Source organism: Bos indicus x Bos taurus, chromosome 5, assembly GCF_003369695.1.
Source record: "Bos indicus x Bos taurus breed Angus x Brahman F1 hybrid chromosome 5, Bos_hybrid_MaternalHap_v2.0, whole genome shotgun sequence".
Taxonomy (NCBI): Eukaryota; Metazoa; Chordata; class Mammalia; order Artiodactyla; family Bovidae; genus Bos; species Bos indicus x Bos taurus.
In genome coordinates, this window is record NC_040080.1 from 43703143 (window position 1) to 43727186 (window position 24044).

Consider the following 24044-nt stretch of genomic DNA (forward strand, 5'->3'; position numbering starts at 1 on the left):
TGATCACTGTGTTTAATACAACAGAGAAAATCCACTATTTTACCAGGAGCCAGTCTAAATTATAATGTGTCTTTTAGTTATTTGAGGACATGTTTTAGTGTAAAAGATGTCTAAGGAATATAATCCAAATAGGAACAATTGTATTTATTTTCTTCAAAGTGATTTAGAAGACTAAAATTTATGAAATAGCAATTGTATCTGCATAAGTATATATAATCACAATGAATTGAAATTAGCAAAACTATACTTGTTAGGACTGTCTTGAATTGTTGGAAAAGGCACTAAATTTAGAGGTTCTGTTTCAGTCATCATGCTTGATAAGGAGTTTGGATTGAAGGAATGATTACTACAAATCATTTATTAAATGCTCAGCCATATAAAATGAAAAAAGGTAAAATTTGGTTTACATATATTCTCAAGGAAGTTTCGTCAAATGTATTGTCTATATGATGTCAATAGGAAAGAGAAATTTTCATTTAGGCTATATTTTTATGGGCCAAAGAGGACAAATAATTGGTAACAAGTTTTGCCCTAGCTGATCGATCTCTAACCTTAAGTAGAAAAACTGTCATAGTATTATAGAAAATCATACAATATTTGCAATAAGGAGTTCGTGATCTGAGCCACAGTCAGCTCCCAGTCTTGTTTTTGCTGCCTGTGTAGAGCTTCTCCATCTTCAGCTGCAAAGAAAATAATCAATCTCCTTTCAATACTGACCATCTGCCAATGTCCATGTGTAGAGTCATTTCTTGTGTTGTTGGAAGAGGGTGTTTGCTATGAGCATTGCCTTATCTTGGCAAAACTCTGTTAGACTTAACTTACCTATTACTAGAGGTTTCTCTTGACTTCCTACTTTTGCATTCCAGTCCCCTATGACAAAAATGACATCTTTTTTGGATGTTAGTTCTAGAAGGTCTTGTAAGTCTTCATAGAACCATTCAACTTCAGCTTATCTGGCATTAGTGGTTGGGGCACAGTCTTGGATTACTCTGATACTGAATCATTTGCCTTGGAAATGAACAGAGATCATTCTGTCCTTTTGAGATTGCACCCAAGTACTGTACTTTGGACTTTTGTTGACTATGAGAGCTACTCCATTTCTTCTAAGGGATTCTTAGAAGTAGTAGATATAGTGGCCCACAGTAGTAGATATAATGGTCACCTGAATTAATTTCACCCATTCCAGTCCATTTTAGTTTACTGATTCCTAAAATCGTGATGTTCACTCTTGCCATCTCCTGCTTTACCATTTCCAATTTACCTTGATTCATGGACCTAACATTTTAGTTTCCTATACAATCTTGTTCTTTACAGCATCAGACTTTACTTCCATCACTGGTCACATCCACAACTGGGCATTGTTTTCATTTTGGCTCTGTCTCTTCATTCTTTCTGGAGTTATTTCTCCAAAACATTAAAAAAAAAAAAAAAAAACCCTAAGATCATGGCATCTGGTCCCATCACTTCATAACAAATAGATGGGGAAACAATGGAAATGGTGACAGACTTTATTTTCTTAGGCTCCAAAATCACTGCAGATGGTGACTGCAGCCATGAAATTAAAAGACACTTACTCCTTGGAAGAGAAGCTATGACCAACCTAGACAGGATATTAAAAAGCAGAAACATTACTTTGCTGACAAAGTCTGTCTAGTTAAAACTATGTTTTTTCCAGTAGTCATGTATGGATGTGAGAGTTGGACCATAATGAAAGCTGACCACTGAAGAATTGATGCTTTTGAACTGTGGTGTTGAAGAAGACTCTTGAGAGTCCCTTGGACTGCAAAGAGATCCAACCAGTCCATCCTAAAAGAAATCAGTCCTCAATAGTCATTGAAAGGACTGAAGCTTAAGCTCCAATTCTTTGGCCACCTAATGGGAAGAACTGACTCATTAGAAAAGACCCTGATGCTGGGAAAGATTGAAAGCAGGAGAAGGGGGCAACAGAGGATGAGATGGTTGGATGGCATCACTGACTCGATATACGTGAGTCTGAGCAAGTTTTGGGAGTTTGTGATGGACAGGGAAGCCTGCAACAGTCCATGGGGTCACAGAGTCAGACAGGACTGAGCGACTGAACTGAACTGAACTGAACTGATATAACATTTATCAAAAGTTTGCTTTTTGTACCTTTTTATTAAAAGGAAGCATGGTTTTGGAAGAGGGTATAGGCATTGGGGTGAGTTTGCTAGGTGGTAAAACTGTCTATTCTATCTTCATTTGTTCTTTTTTTTTTTCATTACAATTACCCTCCAATTATAGCACCACAATTTTTTTTCACTCTATCAATGTAATAATAGATCTTATTTCCTTAGAATAAGCCAAAAATGTGACATTAATTTATTTCAGCAAATGAATGAAATGAATGTTTTTTAGATTCTAGAAAAATGTATCTGTATATTTCATAAGCATTTGTACCAAGGGGCCAAAACACATTTTGTGGCTGGAAATAAGGTATATAGAGGAAAACAAGGTAAAAGGGAAATATTCAATGACTGCTTGTATTTTTTTAAACTTTTTATTTTATATTGGCATACAGTTGTCAAACTCAGCTGAGCGACTAACAAACACACATACAGAGTTGATTAACAATGTTGTGTTAGTTTTAGGTTTACAGCAAAGTGATTCAGTTATGCATATATTTTTATGCATATATTTTTATGCATATTCATGCATCTATTCTTTTTCTGGGCTTCCCTGGTAGCTCAGACGGTAAAGCATCTGCCTACAATGTAGGAGACCTGGGTTCGATCCCTGAGTAGGGAAGATCCCCTGGAGAAAGAAATGGCAACCCATTCCAGTATTCATGCCTGGAAAATCCCATGGACCAAGGAGGCTGGTGGGCTACAGTACATCGGGTCGCAAAGAGTTGGACACGACTGAGTGACTTCACTTCACTTCACTTCACTTCATTCTTTTTCTAATTCTTTTCCCATTTAGGCTGTTACAGTATTGAGTAGAGTTATCTTCCCTATAGAGTAGGTGCTTGTTGTTTATCCATTTTAAATATAGCAGGGTATGGTGGTGGTTTAATTGCTAAGGCGTGTCTGACTCTTGTGATCCCATGGACTGTAGCTGCCAGGCTCCTCTGTCCATGGGATTCTCCGGGCAAGAATACTGGAATGGGTTGCCATTTCCTTCTTCAGAGGATCTTCCTGACCCAGGAATTGAACGCTGGATCCCCTGAATTGCAGGCAGATTCTTTACTGACTTATCTATGAGGGAAGCCCAGGTTGTATATATCAATAGCATTGTGTACATATCAATCCCCTATTCCCTGGCTATTCCTTCCCCCCACCCATTCCCCCTGGTAACCATAAGTTTGTTCTCTAACTCTGTGAGTTTGTCTAAATAGAAATATTGATCAATGGAACAGGATGGAAAACCCAGAAATAAACCCATGCACCTATGGTCAATTAATCTATGACAAAAGTGGAAAAATTAAACAATGAAATAATGGAGGTAAGATAGGCTCTTCAATAAATGGTGCTGGGAAAACTAGACAGCTATATGTTAAAAAATGAAATTAGAACATTCTTTAGCAGCATACACAAAAATAAGCTCAAAATAGATTAAAGGCCTAAATGTGAGACCAGACACTATAAAACTCTTAAGAGCACCCATGGATGATTCATGTCAATGTATGGCAAAAACCACTACAATATTGTAAAGTAATTAGCCTCCAATTAAAATAAATAAATTAATTTTTTTTTAAAAAAAACCTCTTAGAGCAAGACATAGGCAGAAGACTTTCTGACATAAATCGCAGCAACATCTTTTTTTTGATCTGTCTCTCACGGTAATGGAAATGAAAGCAAAAATAAACAAATGGGACTTAATTAAACTCAAAAGCTTTTGCATAGCAAAGGAAACAATAAACAAAACTAAAAGACAATCCACAGAAAGGGAGAAAATATTTGCAAACAATGTGACTGACAAGGTGTTTGTTTTCAATATTTACAAAGAGATCATGCATTTTAACATCATCAAAGCAAACAACCCAAGGCTTCCCTGGTTGCTCAGTGGTAAAGAATACACCTGTCAATGCAGGAGATATAGGGTCAGTCCCTGACCTGGGAAGACCCCACTTCCATGGAGCAACTAAGCCCACAACCCACAACTACTCTTAAGCCTAAACACTCCAGAGCCCAGGAGCCACAACTACTGAGCCCACATGCAGCAACCACTGAAGCCCATGAGCCCTAGAGCCCGTGCTCCACAACAATAGAAGCCACAACATTGAGAAACCCAAATGGCCTCTACAGAGTAGCTCCCGTTCACCTCAACTAGAGACAAGCACATGCAGCAACAAAGACCCAACACAGCAAAAATATAAATAATAAAGAAATAAATAAAAATTATAAAATACAATCAAATCAAAACGTGGGCTGAAGATCCAAATAGACATTTCTCCAAAGAAGACATATAGATGGCCAGAAGGCATATGAAAAGATGCTCAACATTGCTAATTACTTAGAGAAATACAAATCAAAACTATAATAAGATATCACCTCACACTAGTCAGAATGGTTATTATCAAAAAAGTCAACAAAAAATATATGCTGGAGAGGGTGTGGAAAGAAGGGAATCTTCCTAATCTGTTGGTGGAAATGTAAATTGATACAGCCACTATAAAGGTTTCTTCAAAAACTGGGTCTTCCCTAGTGGTTCAGACAGTAAAGAATCTGCCCACTATGCTGGAGACACAGGTTTGGTCCCTGGGTTGGGAGGATCCCCTGGAGAAGGGAGTGTCTACCCATTCCCTTTTTCCCTTAAGAATTGCAGTATTCTCATCTGGAAAATCCTATGGACAGAGGACCCTGGCAGGCTATAGCCCATGGGGTCACAAAGAGTCAGACACAACTGAGCAACTAACACTTCACTTCAAAAACTAAAAATACAGATACCATATGACACTGCAATCCCATTCCTGGGCATATACCCAGAGAAAAACATGGTCTGAATGGATACATGTATCCCAGTGTTCACTGTTTTACAATAACCAAGACATGGAAGCACCTTAAATGTCCATTGATAGTGGAATGGATAAAGAAGATGTATACACACACACATGATGGAATATTATTCACCTATTAAAAGAGAATGAAATAATGCCATTTGCAGTAACATGGATGGACCTAGAGAAGTCATACTAAGTTAAATCAGTCAGATAAAGAGAAATACTGCATGGTATTGCTTATATGCAAATCTAAAAATGATATAAATGAACTTATTTGCAAAATAGAAACATTCCTATATATTTTTCAATTTTTAATCATAGGAACTATGTTCTAAGGAAGAAACTCACTTTTGTGGTATGAGCCCCAGGCCTAAGCCTCTTATTAACAGTGAGAATGAGGCCTGGTTTATCATTTACTACCCCCATCATGTCTCTGATGACATTTCTCTATTAGTGATAAAGATAATTTACTGGTTCCTTACTTGATTCACAAGGCTGATGTGTGACTTAATGAGGTGATGTTCTCAAAGCATGCACTCCCCTGATGAGAAGCTTCATAGAAATAAAAAATATTCTTGAATTTAATTACAACTTTGCTATTTGCTTGTCTGGAAATTTGGTTCTCTTTCAATACATGGTAGAAAGAGCAAAATAAACAATAATTTGCAGAATACGTTGTTTATCTTAAGTTCTTCCACATTTGTTTACCTAAGACTTTTTCACCAAAATGAATGTAGAATTAATTTCCTTTCTTTCTATCTTTACATTTCAACTATGCATTGCAAATTTTAAAAAATGAATAAAAATTCATAACAAATTTTAAAAGATGAGACAGAGAAAGACATGCAATGAGAAGTCTCCTTCCCATCTGTTCCCATACTTCTCCACCCCTCAGTTTTTATATATCACTCAATTATTTCTTTATGCAAATATTAGCAACATGATATATATTTTAAGATTACACATTCTTATATCAAAAGGAGCATGATATCCATATTTATGCTTGTACATCATTTTTTATTCAGTTAATTTTTCCTGGAATCCTTTCTACATTAGAGCTCTTAATATTTTTTGTGTTGCAAATTTAGTTTATTTTGTTCTGAAGAACTAAAAGGTTATAGATTGCACTCCCCATGTCATCTTTTACTATATCTGCATTACTATTTCTTATTTATTTAATTCAACAAATGCTATTGACCTCCGTACTCTGTCCTTATCATTTTTTCTTCCACAGAGCTGTGCCAAAGTTCCCTATTAACTTACAAATAACTCTCCAGAACTGCGGTGATTTAAATGAAGGGATTAAAGAGAATGATGGGGTTTTACCTCTTTATCAAATCTAGAACAAGGGTAATTTTCTCCACTGATGTTTTTAAGAAACTTTAAGGTGTGTTCATTTACTTTATTATATCTCTCTGTTCCTGCATTCATGCATGCTCAGTCACTTCAGTTGTGCTCGACTCTTTGTGACCCCACGGACTATAGCCCTCCAGGCTCCTCTGTCCATGGAATTCTTCAGGCCAGAATACTGGAGTGGGTAGCCTTTCCCTTCTCCATAGGATCTTCCCAATCCAGGGATCGAACCCAGATCTCCCACATTGCAGGTGGATTCTTTACCAGCTGACCCACAAGGGAAGCCCCAAAGTATATGGTAAGTTACACACTTTTTGTGAAAGAACTAAATCAGTAGAGAAAGAAATTAAAATATAAACCCAAGTTCAAAGACAATCTACTTGATAATACCTTTCAAAAATGCCATAGTGATAATGTAAACTAAAGAGGTGTTTAGAACACTTTAGTTGGTAATTTTTTTTCCTACTTTTATAGTGCCCCAGGCTTCCCAGGTGGTGCTAGTGGTAAAGAACACACCTGTCAATGCAAGAGACATAGAGATGCTGCTTTAATCTTGGGAAGATCCCCTGGAGAAGAAAATGGCCACCTACTCCAGTATTCTTGCCTGGAGAATCCCATGGACAGAGGAGCCTGGCGGGCTACAGTCCATGGGTTCACAAAGAGTCGGACACAACTGAAGTGACTTAGCATATAGTGCCCCACAACAGACAAATGAACTTAATAATTCAGTAGCCATTCATAATTTCAGCTATATGGCATGTTATTTTGGTAATGTCCCCATTAGCCAATTGTGAACATACCTGATGAGCCAGTGACATCCATAGCCTTCAGGTTTCTGCACTTGATGACGGTCAATGTCATACGTCCAGCAGTTGGCAAATAACAAAGGGAAAACATGATTTCACCCAGATCTATACTTTCCTAGAAAGGAAATAAGTAACATTAGCAATTTAAAACACCAGATAGTGAAAAAAAAAATTACTGCTGAGTAAAAAAAATCACTTTAATGGACTATTTGAATTCCATTTTAAATTTTTTTATTGAGGATATATGTTACAATGCAAAAATGCTCTAATAAACAGGTAAGAAAAGAGAGTATATCCCAGGTGGTATTTTGATATATCTACTTGTATTTCTAACCAGAATCTCAAACTTAATACAGTCAGAATAAGACTGCTGGTTCTACTTATTTGCAAACATTTACTAAAACCAGTTCCTCTGTCATCTTTCCAAAATCAGGAAATGGTATCTTAATTCATCCAGAGGTTGCAGTTAAAAACCTAGCACTTACTTTTATTCTTCTTTTTCTCTCACCCCTAACACATCCAATCCACATCTTGCCTACATTATCTATAAAACATATCTGAAATTACTGACATTCTTTGCAGCTCTATTACTATTAATCTCATGGAAGCCACTTTCACTTTTTATCAGGATTACTGCAAAGATTAATCAGAAGCAGTCAGTGTGGTGACTTATGAAATGCAAACCACATTATCTCACTTTCCTGCTTAAAATCATCTAAACAGCTGGTATATCTAGGAAATTCCAGATTAATACCTTTTGTCCTGGTATAATTATCCAGAATATCTCTGTCTATTATTAAATATGTCTTTGTTTAGATAATGTATTACAAAGTCATTCACATAGGCCCCATGTGATCTGGTCTCATCTATCACTCTATTAATCTCTTGCCCCTTCCTCAGTTCACTCTCATGTAGGCCAAAAGCCTTTTTCTCAGTTATTCATCAGATGGTGTTTGTGCTTTTGACTTTTGCATTTTCTTTTTCTCTCCCATAACTTTATATGGCTGACTCAGCTCACCATATAGGGCTCAGCTCAAAAAAAAATCTCTTCAGTGAGGCCTTCCTCCTTCCTATCCTATACCCACCCTAATCACAGATTCTTCACATTTTTTCATAGCACTAAGCATCATCAGAATTATCTTTTAAATTCATTTTTCATTTCCCCGACTCCCATATGTAAGGTCTAAGGGAATATAGATCTTATCTATCTTATTTTTGTAACCTAGTGAAAGTACATAGCTGACTTTCAGTGCAGTTTCTAAGGAATGAAAATACTATTAATTAATCTGGATAAAAATCTGAACAGCTTTGCTTCATTTGTAAAGTAAAACTGTCCATAGTATCCTGGAATAGATAAATTTGCTGTCAAAGTCTGCATAGATGGTGGACAAATGAAAATGAGTGTGAACAATGCACATTCTGGATGCTTCTCAAAAAGTTGTTTACAGGAGTTAAATTAAATTATTCCTGGTTAGAAAATCTGTGGTAGATTTAATATGGGGAAGAACAAGTTGCTATTCATTCAGGTTCATAAAACTTGGTTCTTAAAAATTTTTCATGAAACACTATTAACATTTATTGGACTAATTCTTACAATTCAAGTTCTGATCTATGTAATTCCCATTTCTTTATTCATGGTCTAGAATTAGTGTTAGTTGCTCAGTCATGTCTGACTCTTTTCTACCCCATGGACTATGCACAATAGCCAACCAGGCTCCTCAGTTCATGGAATTATCCAGGCATGAATATGGAGTGGATAGCCATTCACTTCTCCAGCGGATCTTCCTGACCCAAGGACAGAACCTGGGGTTCCTGCATTGCAGGCAGATTCTTTACCTTCTGAACCATCAGGCCTAGCAATTAAGAGCATAAATATTAGAGTCAGCTAAAGTTGCACTGACTCCTGTTTTCTCCTTCTGAGCTGTGAGATCCTAGGAAATTTAATTAAGCTTTGAATCTCGGAAATTTCATTTTCAGATTGAAGAAAATATCCTCCCCACAGGGGTTTTAATCAGTAATTGAGATAATGTAAATAAAGTTCAAGGCATTTAACAAAGTGTCTGGCATATGATAAGGCATGCTGTTTTGTTCATTGCTGTATTGCTATCACATGGAGCAATGTCTTAACACATATCAGGCGCTCATAAATATTGGATAAGTGAAAAAAATAAATAGAAGAATTATTATTTTTAAAAAAGGGTAAGAAAATAATTATTTTAAAACAAAAGTATATCCAAATGGCTCTCCTCTGGGTTGTTTGCTGCACACTTAAAAGAGCAAGAAAGATCTAAAAGGAGAAGCCTGAGGAAAACAGGAAGGTACAGCCTCCTACAGGACTCATTCTTTTCCCTACCAAGAAAATATTGAGCATTATTTGTTAGGTACACTGGTAGGTGCTATAGATACTAAAAGAGAGATGGCATGATTCTGCCCTTGAAGATCTCAGCTGAGGAGGAAGTCAGTATATAAGACTATAAACAGCTAATAAAATAAGTCTGAATTTATTTATCTGATTCTTTACTTATTCTCTTTTCCAAGAATTTCTTTAGGCTCAGTTAATGGGTTAAAATTCTTTGTCTGTAGCCCATCCTTCTTTCCTTTTCTGGATGTTTGTCCTCCCAGGAACTATCAATCAGAGTAGGCACTTTTTGTTGAAAGCTGGTAAAAATTAAAGTGCTGTTAAACTGCTGTACTCAATATGCCAGCAAATTTGGAAAACTCAAAAGTGGCCATAGGACTGGAAAAGGTAAGTTTTCAATCCAATCCCAAAGAAGGGCAATGCCAACGAATGTTCATACTACTACACAATTGCACTCATTTCACACGCTAGCAAAGTAATGCTCAAAATTCTCCAAGCTAGGTTTCAACAGTACATAAACCGAGAACTTCCAGATGTTCAAGTTGGATTTAGAAAAGGCAAAGGAACCAGGGATCAAATTGTCAACATCTATTGGATCATTGAAAAGTCAAGAGTTCCAGAAAAACATCTTCTGCTTCATTGATTATGCTAAAACCTTTAACAGTGTGGATCAAAAAATTGTGGAAAATTTTTAAAGAGATGGGAATAACAGATCACCTTACCTGCCTCCTGAGAAATCTGTATGCAGGTCAAGAAGCAAGAATTAGAACTGGACATGGAAAAACAAACTGGTTTGAAATTGGGAAAGGAATATGTCAAGGTTGTATAGTTTCACCCTGCTTGTTTAACTTATATGCAGAGTACATCATGAGAAATGCAGAGCTGGATGAATCACAAGCTGGAATGAAGACTGCTGGGAGAAATATCAACAACCTCAGACATGCAGTTGACACCACTCTTTTGGAAGAAAGTGAAGAACTAAAGAGCCTTGGTGAAGATGAAAAAAGACACTGAAAAAGCTGGCTTAAACTCAACATTCAAAAAAACTAAGACTGTGGCATCTGGTCCCATCACTTCATGGCAAATAGATGGACAAACAATGGAAAGAGTGACAGACTATTTTTGAGGCTCCAAGATCACTGTAGATGGTGACTGCAGCCATGAAATTCAAAGACCCTTGCTCCTTGGAAGAAAAGCTATGACAAACCTAGACTGCATATTAAAAAGCAGAAACGTTACTTTGACAACAAAGATCCATCTAGTTAAAGCTATAGTTTTTCCAGTAGTCATTTATGGATGTGAGAGTTGGACCATAAAGAAAGCTGAGCACTGAAGAATTGATGCTGTTGAGCTGTGGTGTTGGAGAGGACTCTTGAGAGTCCCTTGGACTGTAAAGATATCAAACTAGTCAATCTAAAGAAAATCAGTCCTGCATATTCATTGGAAGGACTGGTGCTGAAGTTGAAGTTCTAGTACTTTGGTCACCTGATGGGAAGAGCTGACTCATTAGAAAAGCCCTGTTGCTGGGAAAGATTGAAGGCAGCAGGAGAAGGGGATGACAGAGTAAAAGATAGTTGAATGGCATTACCAACTCAATGGACATGAGTTTGAGCAAGCCCTGGGAGATGGTGGACAAAGAAGCCTGGCGTGCTGAAGTCCACGAGGTCACAAAGAGTCAGATATGACTGAGAGACTGAACAACAACAACAAAAATTAAAGGATCCCTTTATAAATATAGAACAAGGTACCAAGTGCCACCAAGAAACATGTTGGGGATTGTGATGGATAAATTAGGCAAGAAATAGGAGAGATAATCTCAGAGACAACATATTTAGAATTCAACAGGACATGAACCACATTTTCTGCTTGTGCAGAAAAAAAGTACACAGAGACTTCTAAAGGGGTTAATAAAACATTTTCATACCTCTGACTGATGGTTTTACTTTTATACATCACACAATCTGTAGGAGTAATTTTCTTTTTCTTTTGATGTATCACATGTTTACAGGGTAGAACAAAGAAAGTTTGCTGTGTTTGGTGCCATCTCTGAAAGATCCTATCTGTGAATTGATTGCAACATAATTTTGACTATCGATAGGTATTGGCAAATATGAAGAGGTTAAATTGACGAGTGATTGAAGAACTAGCCCAAATAAACTGAAAGAAAAGAATATGGACCACTTTTTAAAGGACCACTTTGATGACAAGCTAGTTGGCTTTTTGCTCACTGAAGTACTAAGAAATCTACTTAAATGTGTCAATTCCATATAGTCAGGAGTTTTAAGGAAACTGGAATGAGCTGAGTGGGGAAAATTAATGTATTGTAGCCATGTGTAATAACTGCACAAAATTTGAGTCTTCGTTAAGACTAAGTTTTTCCTTTAGGAAGTAAAAATTAGAAAGAAGTAAAACTGCCCATATATAGAAAAGGGCAAAATATTCTCTAGGGTAAATACCAATATTCTTCAGCTTTTTAAATCTGGAAGCAATACAAGAGATAATTATGAGAAATGAACTTGATGAAGGTAAAGGGCTGTATGACCTATAAAAAGATCCCATAACAAGAGTGCATCAAATCTCTGGATTTTGGTGACAGTCTTCTGAGCTACAATGTGCATTGATCTCAGTACCCACCACTGAATCTGTCCCTATATTGATAGCCCTCTTCCAGGGACCAGACTGAGTTTTATTTGACTCTGTCTGTCCCAGAGCAATGCAGTTTATAAGGAAAGTCACTTTCAACAATCTGAACTTCCCAGACCCAGCAAAAGACCAGGAAATAAACTGAAAGGTCTCTGAATATACAGCATAAATATAATATAGTTATGAAGTAAAATTCTCTTATATAAGAATGCTATACCATCCCTATCCAACACCCATTTACTATTATTTTAGACAAAATTCTAAGAAGAATTTTTAATTGGTGTATTGATCTGTAACAGGTCAAAACTCACACATGAAATGTAAAGTTGGGAAAACTAACAGCACTAGGTCTAGCAAAGCAGAGATAAACAATAGCTACAGAGATACAAAGCATATAAAAAAGAAGCAAATACTGTATCCTAAAAAGGATAGCAATCTAGAATCATTTTGTATCAAAGGTGACTAACACTAATAATGCCTCAGTAACTTAAAAATGTCATCTTATTACAGAGTTGAAGAGTAATTAAAGTTCAAAATGATGATTCTGAGTCATCAAGCTAGGGAAAATTATCCTTTATGTTTTGTTTAAGAAAGTAGAGAAGTATACACTATTTTTTTGAAGTTATTTTTATCCCCAAACCTTAAAGTGTTTAAAATAATAATTTTGGCTTAAAATGAGAAATGCTTTGAATTTCTGAAAATTTTATTTATGAGTAATCTCATTTACTGTAATGCTCTATAAATATGAACTCCCCATATTAACCTTTGAAAAACATTTGTGTCTTTATGCATATAGTTATTTGAAAGCCTACTATTAAGTCTAGGATATCATGTTCCATAAATTTTCTTTCAGATAGGACAACTTAAATTTAATTCTGATACACACACACATAATTGGTGAAACAGTCACAGTGACAATTTTCTTAATCCATTGGAATAAAGGGCTTATGAATAAAAGCTAACACTAGGGTCAGGTTAGACACTGTATCTTTGATTTCTTTTACCTGGTTCCACAGACATAGAGCTGGAGAGATCAAGATAATTAATGACTGGCTGCAGTCAACTTCTGAAACATAGTCACATTTATAAAGTTCTTGTGTGTACTGTCTCATTAAAACAGCAATCATTGGAAAGATAAATCAGTATGCAAACAGTTGCACTGCATATCTTATTTCAGGACTAACTGAACTAATAGTGAGCTCAAGATATGGAGAGGAGGCAGTTTAAAGGCTCGGTGACTAGTGTGTACAATAACCAACAGAAGCACTCCTTGAGGGAAATAATCCTTATGTTGGGTTTGAAGAATTAATGAAATTGAGTTTTACAGGGAAGAGTAGGAATAATGCTACAGGTGAGTACTATGATAAATACTCAGAAATAAAAATGGACAATTTATGTTGAGAAATATGGAGTTTGGCAACATGTTGAAGGAGGTTTAAGGCTAGATATAGTTGGTTTGGTGACTTCTCTGGGCAACAGGGATCCAAAGGTTTTGGAAACACTAGAGAGTGGGAGCTTGGCAGAGTGAAAAGGGCATAGGTTCCTGGATTGGAAAAGCCAGAGCTGAAAGCTACATATTCCATGTACTAGTTCCCAAGCACATGGCAAAAATATGACCTCCTTTAACTTCAGGTTGATCACAAGTAAAATGGGGATAATAACTTCTGCCTCACAAGGTAGGTATCATCCATATAAGGTGCCTGGCATGAATAGACATTCAGAAGTAATGATACCAATGAAAATAATGGTTTAAAAACATTTATTTATTTTGAGTAGGCTACATTAGGCCAGGAAAAGACCAAAGAGAGGGATCACTGAAGTAAGCAGATATAGGGAAGTGCTGGCTAAAGACATGCTTGAATTCAGATATATTAGAAGGATCATTAAGACTTATTTTAAAAAATCTTTAAATGAACAACTTGTTGCCATAGTGACAGCAGTCATCACATCCACTTAGGATCCTAAATGCAGCCTGCCTTCCAAATTTCCTGCTTGGTAAGAAAACAGATGGCTTTCCTCACTTTGTTAAATATGTTATTGGATCAAGTGAGTGTCTTCTTAAAGATACTATTTTACTTCATGAAATGAAGCTATAGTGAAATGCAGACCCAAAGAGGGTCTATTGAATTTAAACTACAGTAAAATACTTATATCTCTCTGACCCACACCTCCTATACACCTGAGGAAATCAATCAATCCATTTAACCCTATTTGGCCTTGGTGTTTTTTGGTATAAAATGAAGGTGTTCAAAGAGAAAAACTAGTTGATTTTCCAGCTCTAAAATTTTGTGTCTTAATTGCTAGTAAAATGAGGACTAAATAATATACATAGTTCAGGTATGTTTAGACTGGATGGACAGGCCCTTTTAGTCTTTGTGTGCTAAAGAGCCGACAAAACCTCATTGGAAAGACTAGAAAGGATCAGTTGGTGCTCATAGCTTGATTTCAAGTTTAAGAATAAGCAGTTATAAAACATAGCTGTCAATTAAATTCCAAGACAATGTCGTTCAGATGAGGAAGGATACAGTCCTTAAGGTAGAGAACATAGGGTTTATTTGGTTAGGGATTTGTGAGAAAAGACCATGTTGAACAAGTAACATTCAGGGTCATTTATATTGTTCCCTGGCTCTGCTAAAAATTCCAAGTATTTGACTCTCTGATACATGTTGGACACACAGGACTTTCAATATAGTCCATACTCCTCAACATGACACATAGTCCCTATCAAGTTGGTTCTTATGTTTTTTCTACTTTCATTTACAAATTCCTTGTTATATACAACAAACTCTTCATATTGCTCATGGGGTTCTCAAGGCAAGAATACTGAAGTAGTTTGCAATTCCCTTCTCCAGTGGACCAAATTTTGTCAAAACTCTCCACCATGACCTGTCTGTTTTGGGTGGCCCTACATGGCATGGCTCATAGCTTCATTGAATTAGACAAGGCTGTGGTCTATGTGATGAGATTGCTTAGTTTTCTGTGATTGTGGTTTTCAGTCTGTCTTCCCTCTGATGGAGAAGGATAAGAGGCTTATGGAAGCTTCCTGATGGGATAGACTGGCTGAGGGGGAAACTGGGTCCTGTTCTGATGGGAGGGGCCATGCTCAGTTCAGTTCAGTTCAGTTGCTCAGTCGTGTCTGACTCTTTGCGACACCATGAATCAAAGCACGCCAGGCCTCCCTGTCCATCACCAACTCCCGGAGTTCACTCAGACTCACGTCCATCGAGTCAGTGATGCCATCCATCTATCTCATCCTCTGTCGTCCCCTTCTCCTCCTGCCCCCAATCCCTCCCAGCATCAGAGTCTTTTCCAATGAGTCAACTCTTCACATGAGGTGGCCAAAGTACTGGAGTTTCAGCTTTAGCATCATTCCTTCCAAAGAAAGCCCAGGGCTGATCTCCTTCAGAATGGACTGGTTGGATCTCCTTGCAGTCCAAGGGACTCTCAAGAGTCTTCTCTAACACCACAGTTCAAAAGCATCAATTATTTGGCGCTCAGTTTTCTTCACAGTCCAACTCTCACATCCATACATGACCACTGGAAAAACCATAGCCTTGACTAGACGAACCTTTGTTGGCAAAGTAATGTCTCTGCTTTTGAACATGCTATCTAGGTTGGTCATAACTTTCCTTCCAAGGAGTAAGCGTCTTTTAATTTCAGGCTGCAATCACCATCTGCAGTGATTTTGGAGCCCCCTAAAATAAAGTCTGACACTGTTTCCACTGTTTCCCCATCTATTTCCCATGAAGTGATGGGATCAGATGCCATGATCTTCATCTTCTGAATGTTGAGCTTTAAGCCAACTTTTTTACTCTCCACTTTCACTTTCATCAAGAGGCTTTTTAGTTCCTCTTCACTTTCTGCCATAAGGGTGGTATCCTCTGCATATCTGAGATTATTGATATTTCTCCCTGAAATCTTGATTCCAGCTTCTGCTTCTTCCAGCCCAGCGTTTCTCATGATGTACTCTGCATATAAGTTAAATAAGCAGGGTGACAATATACAGCCTTGACGTACTCCCTTTCCTATTTGGAACCAGTCTGTTGTTTCATGTCCAGTTCTAACTGTTGCTTCCTGACCTGCATACAGGTTTCTCAAGAGGCAGGTCAGGTGGTCTGGTATTCCCATCTCTTTCAGAATTGTCCACAGTTTATTGTGATCCACACAGTCAAAGGCTTTGGCATAGTCAACAGAAACTGGGTCCTGTTCTGATGGGAGGGGCCATGCTCAGTAAATCTTTAATCCAATTTCCTCTTGATGGGTGGAGCTGTGTTCCCTCTCTGCTATTTACCTGAAGCCAGCCAGGAAGATCCCCTGAAGAAAGAAATGGCAATCCACTCCAGTACCCTTGCCTGGAAAATCCCATGGATGGAGGACCTTGGTGCAGGCTACTATCCATGGGGTCGCATAGAGTCGGGCACAACTGAGCGACTTCACTTTTACTTTCAAACTATGGTGGAGGTAATGAAGATAATAGTGACCTCCTTCAAAAGATCCCAGGCTTATACTGCTACACTCAGTGCCCCCAAGCCTGCAGCAGGCCACCACAAACCCACACCGCTGCTGGAGACTCCTGGACACTCACAGGCAAGTCTGGGTCAGTCTCTTGTGGGGTCATTGCTCCTTTCTCCTGGTGTACAAGGTTCTGTTTGTGCCCCCTAAGAGTCTATTTCCCAGTCCTGTGTAAGTTCTAGAAGCTCTATAGTGGGGTTAATGGCGACCTCCGTCAATAGGGTTTATACCATACCCAAGTCCACTGCACCCAGAGCCCCTGTCCCTGTGGCAGTCCACTGCTGACCCATACCTCCACAAGAGATGTTCAAACACAGTTCTGTCTCAGTCTGTATGGGGTCCCTGGGTCCTGGTGCACAGAAGCTTTGTTTGAGCCCTCTTAGTGTCTCTGGTGGGAATGGGATTTGATTCTAAATGCAAATTTGCCCCTCCTACCATCTTGCATCTTCCTACCATCTAGGGCGTCTCCTTTGCCCTTGGATATGGGGTATCTTCTCACAGCCACTTCAGCACCTACTGTCTTACTGGGGTTTCTCTGACTTTGGACATGGGGTATCTCCTTCCTTTGGGCTCACTGCTGCAGGAAATGTATCCCAATCAAGGGTCCAAGTAGGGCAAGGGTGGGGAGAAAACATGACTTCAATGCCTTTTTCCATTAATTTAGTCATAGTGGGTCACACACTAGTAAAGTAATGCTCAACATTCTCCAAGCCAGGCTTCAACAATACATGAACTTTGAACTTCCAGATGTCCAAGCTGGTTTTAGAAAAAGAAGAGGAACCAGAGATCAAATTGCAAACATCAGCAGGATCATCAAAAAAGCAAGAGTTCCAGAAAAACATTTATTTCTGCTTTATTGACTATGCCAAAGCCTTTGACTATGTGGATTACAATAAACCGTGGAAAATTCTGAAAGAGATGGGAACACCAGACCACCTGACCTGCTTCCTGAGAAATCTGTATGCAGGTCAGGAAGCAACAATTAGAACTGGACATGGAACAGACTGGTTCCAAATAGGAAAAGGAGTACATCAAGGCTGTATATTGTCACCCTGCTTATTTAACTTATATGCAGAGTACATCATGAGAAATTCTGGGCTGGATGAAACACAGCTGGAATCGAGATTAGCAGGAGAAATATCAATAACCTCAGATATGCAGATGACACCACCCTTATGGCAGAAAGTGAAGAGGAACTAAAGAGCCTCTTGATGAAAGTGAAAGAGGAGAGTGAAAAAGTTGGCTTAAAGCTCAACATTCAGAAAACGAAGATCATGGCATCTGGTCCCATCACTTCATGGGAAATAGATGGGAAAACAGTGGAAACAGTGTCAGATTTTATTTCTCTGGGCTCCAAAATCACTGCAGATCGTGATTGCAGCCATGAAATTAAAAGATGCTTACTCTTTGGAAGGAAAGTTATGACCAACCTGGATAGCATATTATAAAGCAGAGACATTACTTTGTCAACAAAAGTCCATCTAGTCAAGGCTATGGTTTTTCCAGTGGTCATGTATGGATGTGAGAGTTGGACTATAAAGAAAGCTAAGTGGAGAAGAACTGATGCTTTTGGTCTGTGGTGTTCGAGAAGACTCTTGAGACTCTCTTGGACTTCAAGGAGATCCAACCAGTCTATCGTAAAGGAAATCAGTCCTGAGTGTTTATTGGAAGGACTGATGTTGAAGCTGAAACTCCAATACTTTGGCCACTTGATGCGAAGAGCTGACTCATTTGAAAAGACCCTGATGCTGGGAAAGATTGAAGGTGGGAGAAGAAGGGGATGACAGAGGATAAGATGGTTGGATGGCATCACCATCTAACTCAATGGACATGAGTTTAGGTAAACTCCAGGAGTTGGTGATGGACAGGGAGCCCTGGCGTCTGCAGTCCATGGCATCACAAAGAGTCAGACATGACAGAGTGACTGAACTAAACTCAGCTGAAGTGATACAACAAACTCTGCACTCTAGCTTTATCAAATACCTCATCATTTTTTAAACATTCATTCATTTATTAGTATGCTTGTGTTTATTGAGAACAGCCTAAATGGAAAACACTTTTCTTATCATTGCTGCTGCTGCTGCTGCTAAGTCACTTCAGTCGTGTCCTACTCTGTGCGACCCCATAGACAGCAGCACACCAGGCTCCCCCGTCCCTGGGATTCTCCAGGCAAGAACATTGGAGTGGGTTGCCATTTCCTTCTCCAATGCATGAAAGTGAAATGTGAAAGTGAAGTTGCTCAGTCAGGTCTGACTCTTAGCGACCCCATGGACTGCAGCCTACCAGGCTCCTCCGTCCATGGGATTTTCCAGGCAAGAGTACTGAAGTGGGGTGCCATTGCCTTCTTCGTTCTTGTCATTAGGGGATCACTGATGATCAGGACAAAATTTTTCTCCTTATAGGGCTTATATGGGATTTTGTGTAAGTTACATAGCCTCTCAGAACATCACATAATTAAGAGACAAAATGGAATAAAAAATACTTACGTCTGTATAATTTTAAAGTACATTTTTAAATCCAGTGTTGTACAGTCTTTTAGAGGGATTCCTGGGTTTTAATTGTGAGAGTAGAGATGAAAAATACTTGCTTCTTCCCATGAGGATCTAGGAGAACTTCAGAAGTGGGTGACTGAATCTTGAAGAATGACTAATGGTAAAGGAAATTACAAATAGAGGAAGCATCATATAAAGATGTTGTGAGGTAAGGCTTTTAAGTGTCTAACTATGACCAGAATGTAAACAAGATCACTGCTTTAGGACCCTTTCTCAATAATACTTACTCAGATCAACCCAGAATTTCTCTGTAATCAAGATGAGATCCACTTTCATGACTAATATCGATAATAATTTTCTGGGGAGGTTGCATTTAGACTTAAAAGGGATAATATGCAAAGATAATGTATGTTCAATTTGCAGACGCTCAAGAAATACTATTCTTTTCTTGTTTATAACAATATTTCTATTGTTCATGAGCATCATAATGTTGATTCTCAATAAAAAGCATACTGAATGAAAAAATCATAAAAGCATCAAGCCAGGTCAGTGGCAGCAGGGACTTCACTTCCGTTTGAAGATGTAAAGACTGCTCATTAACCAGAGAGCAACTGAGCTAAGACACTGTTCATGACTGTTGAGGGCTTTATGAGGAAACCCTCTAGAAGTGTGCAAGGGCATATCCATGTATGGCTCAAAACACTTTTGAGTCATTTAAAGGTACACAGGATTTGGAGAGCTGAAGTTGCATGATACGTATCTGCTAGTTTTATTGAACCTATTTCTTTATAGATCCCTTTACTCTAGGGTGATTTGGCATTATGTTTGCTATAATTCTATAGCACTCTGGAATTTCAAAATAAATACATCCCTAAGGTGGAAAAATTGCTTCTTTTTTTGTACATCTGACCATCTCTTCCACTCAGCCAGGGCAAGCAGTCTAGTGACTATGGGGAGCAAGGGAAAACGACGAAGAAGGTGCTTGGCAGAATTACAATTAGGAAATATAATTAACATTATAATCCTGTTCCAGTTTCTAGCTCATTTCCCTCCTTCTTCTTCAAAGAACCACACTTTGTGAACAACCCTTCCTCCCTGCCCTTCCTCTTTCTCTCAGTGATTCCGATTAAACTAGATTTCATCATGTTCAATGAAGATGGAGAAGAAATAACCAAATGAGGGTCTTATCAGAAAACCTAGTTACATTCCTGAATTTTTACCTCACATTTTCTTTACTGATTCTTTCCCACCATCTCCATTAAAAACAGAGAAAAGGCTCACCTGGTGTCCTTTAGCAGGACCTGCTAGTTTTTCCATAATGAAGGAATGCCTTTGTATTAAGCATATAATATTAAGCATTGTGCTTGGTCATGGAACAAAGATGAAACTTATTTGAAGTCAAGGCAGAAGTGGGCAGACAGCATAGTAGTGTTATAGATGGGACCATTATAAAGCATACTGAGCATTAAGTGCTTAATGATCACAGCCAAGAGCTATTATTGCCAAGGATGCTATTTAATATTGCCCCTGTTTTGTCTCAGTAGGAGAACCATTTTCAGCCCTTAATTCAAGCAGGAAATAACTACCTGACACAATGGTTTAACTCTTATACAATCCAATACAGCCATTTGGATTAGCTACCAGGAGTCATTGAATGCTCAGGTTGAAGAGATAGAGCTGAAACAAACCTTCCTGGATTTAACAAATGAAGTATCCTAACCATCTACATAAAGAGCAAATGGGATAGACTAATATAGACACTGGGACAAGAAGAACTTGGAACACAATTAGAGTATACAAATTTGATAAGAACTCTTCATCTTACTGGTTAAGAGATAAGGAAGTTTCTTGCTGAGAGAAACTGGAGACTTATTTTCAAAACTTAATTACTATTTATAGATAGGTTATAGAAACTTGTGTAGTAAACTGTATACAGCAGTCCTTAGAATGTTTGATGCCTTTAAATATCATTACAAAATTCCTGATTGAAGGAATTCTTCTCAGTTATTGCTATATGAAGATATTGAACTGGATGAATTTAGCTTCACTATTTTAAAAAATAAGAAATTGGTTTAATTGGTTCCACATTCCTTTGCCAAAGTTTTTTCTCCATATAGTAGCCAGAGATCTTACAGCTAATAAATGAAGTCATGGCTCACTTCTGATCAAAAGCCATCAGTGGTCTCACATGTCACTCAGAATATCATTCAAAGTTCTTTCCATGACCTAAAGGCTCTCAGTGACCTGACCCTCATCTACCATGCTCATCAGAGAGGTTTTATCTGACCATACTATGAAGAGTGGCTCTGCCTCACTGCCAACTTCTTGTCCCTTACCTTGCCTCATATAGCACTTTCATTCACTGGAGATATTCATATTTCTTTCATTATCACCTGTTTCTACATAGTAAGCCTTATTAGACTGGGGACACTTTATGTCCTAAAACATCCAGAAGAATACCTGGCAAATAGAAGAACTAAACAGAAGTTATTGAACCTATAACATAGATAATTTAAATCCTTGGTCTAAATAGGCATAGCAGGTAACCAGCATCTGTTATAAAAATGTTCACCTAGTCATTATTTTTCACTGTGTGGGCAATATTTTATAGTCATCATATCAGTTATATCATAGTTGCTTCTCTATAAATAACTAGTTATAAATTGAAACATCTGCATCTACTTGGTACAGTAGCAACCTATTTAAACATAATTTCCTGCTCCTTAGAAAGAGTCTAAGCTCTTTCCTAGATTGCTATTTAATATGTGCCTATACTTGTAAATCATCCTATTACTTACTATGGGGTATGGGACTGTGCATAGCATATACAAAAATTAAAAGCATTCCAAAAATATAAATAAAATTGGTATACAATCAGTGATTGAATGGTTTAACATTGGTAAACATTTTGTAAAAATTTACAAAACCAAGTAAAAAACCAAGTAAAAATTGGTTTAGTGAACTAATTAAATTTATAGAAAGACTTAAAGCAGTGTATGCCAAAGCACAGTCTTTTATAATGTGTCATGTTTTAATCAACTTAAGATTGAGGATAATAGTAAAGAATATCTTATTCATTTTTAAAAACATTGTGACAGTAATACATTTAAGAAAGTTAAATATTAAGGTAAGAGATTTAACACATGGAGGGAATTGGATATTACTAATCAAGTAGATATTCAAGATATTCAAGAAAATCAAGGCTGTATATTGTCACCCTGCTTATTTAACATATATGCAGAGTACATCATGAGAAACGCCGAGCTGGAGGAAGCACAAACTTCCTCAGCACAAACCCAGGAATCAAGATTGCTGGGAGAAATATCAATAAGCTCAGATATGCAGATGACACCACCCTTATGGCAGAAAGTGAAGAACTAAAAAGCCTCTTGATGAAAGTGAAAGAGGAGAGTGAAAAAGTTGGTTTAAAGCTCAACATTCAGAAAACTAAGATCATGGCACCTGGTCCCATCACTTCATGGCAAACAGATGGGGAAACAGTGTCAGACTTTATTTTTCTGGGCTCCAAAATCACTGCAGATGGTGATTGCAGCCATGAAATTGAAAGAGGCTTACTCCCTGGAAGGAAAGTTATGACCAACCTAGACAGCATATTATAAAGCAGAGACATTACTTTGTCAACAAAAGTCCGTCTAGTCAAGGCCATGGTTTTTCCAGTGGTCATGTATGGATGTGAGAGTTGGACTATAAAGAAAGCTGAGTGCTGAAGAACTGATGTTTTTGAACTGTGGTGTTGGAGAAGACTCTTGAGAGTCCCTTGGACTGCAAGGAGATCCAATCAGTCCATTCTAAAAGAGATCAGTCCTGGGTGTTCATTGGAAGGACTGATGTTGAAGCTGAAACTCCAATACTTTGGCCACCTGATGGGAAGAGCTGACTCATTTGAAAAGACCCTGATGCTGGGAAAGACTGAGGGCAGGAGGAGAAGGGGATGACAGAGGATGAGATGGTTTTATGGCATCACCGACTCAATGGACATGGGTTTGGGCGGACTCCAGGAGTTGATGATGGACAGGGAGGCCTGGTGTGCTGAGGTTCATGGGGTCACAAAGAGTCAGACATGACTGAGAGACTGAACTGAACTGAATGAAGTAGATGACAAGTAGCTGTTTTCTTTATTTACAAGATTATAGCATGTTGGGTATAAGTGACAGAACTTATTTTAAAGTAACTAAATTTTACAGAACTTCACTTTTATTATCTTATTTTATTTTCAAAATTATTCCCATGGGGCTGATATTATTATAAACCTTTTTTTTTTTATGGTTGTAGGGACAAGTTCAGAAATGGTAAGCAGTTTCCCCAAAATGATATGACTAGATGGTAACAAATCCTGGATTGTAATTAAAGGACACTCATTTTGAGTTCCTGTGGTCTTCTGCTTTCCTCTGTGACTTTCTTCAAAGGAAATACTGCTTCACATTTTACAAACCAGAAGGACAAATTCAGAATTGTTTTCATGGACTTAGATTTCAAAGCTAGTGAATGAAGTACTATATTTCTTTGAAAAAAAAATTTTAATTAGAAAATCAGTTACTGAATTTTAGGAAACTATTTAATGCAGTCTATTATAGAAGAGGAGAAGATTTTGAATATTTAAAAATCAACTGCATATTATTTTCACTATATAAGAGAATATTAATAATTAAACTAGTTAAATGCAAGAGAGAAAGGAAAAATTTTAATTAAATACTACCAGTAGAATTATACTAAATCCCTAAAACTTGCAACAGACCTGTATATGTTGCTAGAACATCATGGGCATAAAAAGTTTCTTTCTGTTTCCTATAACCTCCAAACATTATAATATAGAAAGATACAAACAATAAATACAATCAAATTATACTTCTAGTGTGGATTTTTCACACATATATATAAGAAAGAAAAATAGCCTAGAC

The 24044-nt window shown here is 37.6% G+C and overlaps 1 protein-coding gene across 1 annotated transcript in view; it reads right to left on the minus strand.

Moving 5' to 3' along the window:
- Window positions 1–24044, minus strand: part of SYT10 (synaptotagmin 10) — a 117699-nt gene that overhangs the window by 12355 nt on the left and 81300 nt on the right. The window contains exon 4 of the mRNA XM_027541702.1: window positions 7114–7234. Within this exon, the coding sequence (XP_027397503.1) occupies window positions 7114–7234 (121 nt within the window). The remainder of the gene's footprint in view (window positions 1–7113; window positions 7235–24044) is intronic.